The following is a 1891-nucleotide window of genomic DNA, read 5'->3' as shown; positions in this document are numbered from 1 at the left end:
GTCAGGTAGTTAGCTACAGCCTCGTCTTCGAGTTTTTAATTTTTGTTGATGCGTTTTGAAGAGACAATTTCTTTAAAAGAGGATCAAAGTAAATCACCCGAGTTTTTCTAGTGACCCTTAAATAGATAAGCTGTCGTGAAGAACATTATTTTATCTGCCCTTATTCCTAATTTGATAATGATTTAAAATGTCAAAGTATGTTTTGTAAATCCAGAACAGCGCTGGTTGCAAAGTGTTTTGATGCTCGTCTTCGTCACCTGACACATTTAACACGCTGTCATTGGTTGAGGAGCTTTGTTTACAAAACAGATGTCCACATGGTTTTTAAATTGTTTTAATTTMCTTACTTTCTAAGACACATTAAGTTGATTTGATGCTGCAGTTTGCCTTTAATATTATTTTATACCTTTTCTGCTACTTTTGAACTGGCTATTATTAAGTTTTATTAGTTTTTTTTAGGATACGAGAAGAATTCATACAAAAACCAGAATGTGAATCTATTCCTAAAATTTCATGGCGATATCTTGAACACTGAGGAAGTTATGAGCAAACATAGAAAACAAGGTGAAATGGTCACATTGGTTCTGCTGTGAACTGCAGCAAGAAAACATGAGCTGATTTCACCATAACTTCCCTCATACTTGAGATGATCACATGATGTTGGTCTTATTTTGTATGGTTTGAAATGTTCTTTTGGAATCCGCTGTCAGATTTAATATTGGTGTAGGATTAAAAATTTATCCACATTCCTAAATTATGGCAGAAATCACAGRTTGATTACATAAACAAAAGCATCAATAACTTCCTTAATGCTTGAGATAATCACCAGATTTTTGGTGTTTAAAATTCACTGTCAAACAGACATTAAAAAGTAATGTTAAAACATGTTTTTAAAAAGAAAACATTCCTATATAAGCTTTGAAAATCAGCATTAGTGAAATTAAAAACACCCCAAAAGCAGAGCACAGCATAAACAAAACATTTAAGAACCATTGTTTTAAATTCTACTTGGAGCATTAAACAAATCTCTTACTTGGAGGTGAGCAGCTGGTTCATTGCAGACACCTGAACACAACCTGAAAAGGTTCTTCATCGCTCCTCATAACAGAAAAGTCTCAGATCTCACAACACAAAGCACACAAGTCCAGACCTTCAGGCATGACACACACATCAGTTCCTGTGCTGACACCCACAGCCCCTGCTGCACTCTGCAGTAGCTGCATGGGAGACCCTGTAGCACCGGGCCAGGTGCGGGTCATCAGCTCGTTACACAGCCTGTTTCCTACCTTCTCGCTGTCCACAGTGTTCTGGGAGGTCCGGGAAGCGATGGAAATGGTATCTGGTTGGCTGCTGCCGTCTCCCTGACTGTCTCCATCCTCACCTCCGTCCCTGAACACAACACAGTCAGAATAAAGTGTCACCCCAATAAAAGTGTAAACTAAAAGAAAAAGCATAACCGCGCCCCCAGGCAAATTTGAAAATTCAAACAAAGTGGGCGATGCTGAGAGACACAGAGGGGCAAGGCCTGGACAGACTGCTAGTCCATCACAGGACACAAGTTATTGTATGTTTTATAGAAATGCAAACTGCTCACTAAGGGTTAAAGATTCCCAGACTGTTTGGTTGTCACTTGTTGCAACTAGTGTCTGTATTTCAGCAGATTGTTTCATGAGGGGCAATCTGTCCCTCTCCAGGTTCTGCTGCTTGATGTCGATCAGTCTGTGATGGTTTACTCCTCAGGTAGGGTTTCTACAACTTTTGTCTTGGCAGTCAGATTTCTGTTTGAAATGTTTGCTGGCTTTGAGGTTATAGTCAGGGTTGCACATAAAATGTTTGGTCTGGTTCTCAGGGGAGAACCTAGGGCTGTTGCTTGTTGCTCACTCATATTTTC

General features: G+C 39.4%; 1 protein-coding gene across 1 annotated transcript in view; it reads right to left on the bottom strand.

Moving 5' to 3' along the window:
* kalrna (kalirin RhoGEF kinase a) overlaps positions 1-1891 on the bottom strand; it is a gene marked incomplete at its 5' end in the record, with an annotated part of 224213 nt that overhangs the window by 151483 nt on the left and 70839 nt on the right. Inside the window, 1 exon segment of the mRNA XM_014027944.1 lies at positions 1287-1389. Within this exon segment, the coding sequence (XP_013883398.1) occupies positions 1287-1389 (103 nt within the window).

This window comes from Austrofundulus limnaeus, unplaced genomic scaffold, assembly GCF_001266775.1.
Source record: "Austrofundulus limnaeus strain Quisiro unplaced genomic scaffold, Austrofundulus_limnaeus-1.0 Scaffold701, whole genome shotgun sequence".
NCBI classification, from domain to species: domain Eukaryota; kingdom Metazoa; phylum Chordata; class Actinopteri; order Cyprinodontiformes; family Rivulidae; genus Austrofundulus; species Austrofundulus limnaeus.
The sequence above is the reverse complement of the archived record's forward strand: the minus strand, read 5'-3'. Positions and strand labels throughout refer to the sequence as shown.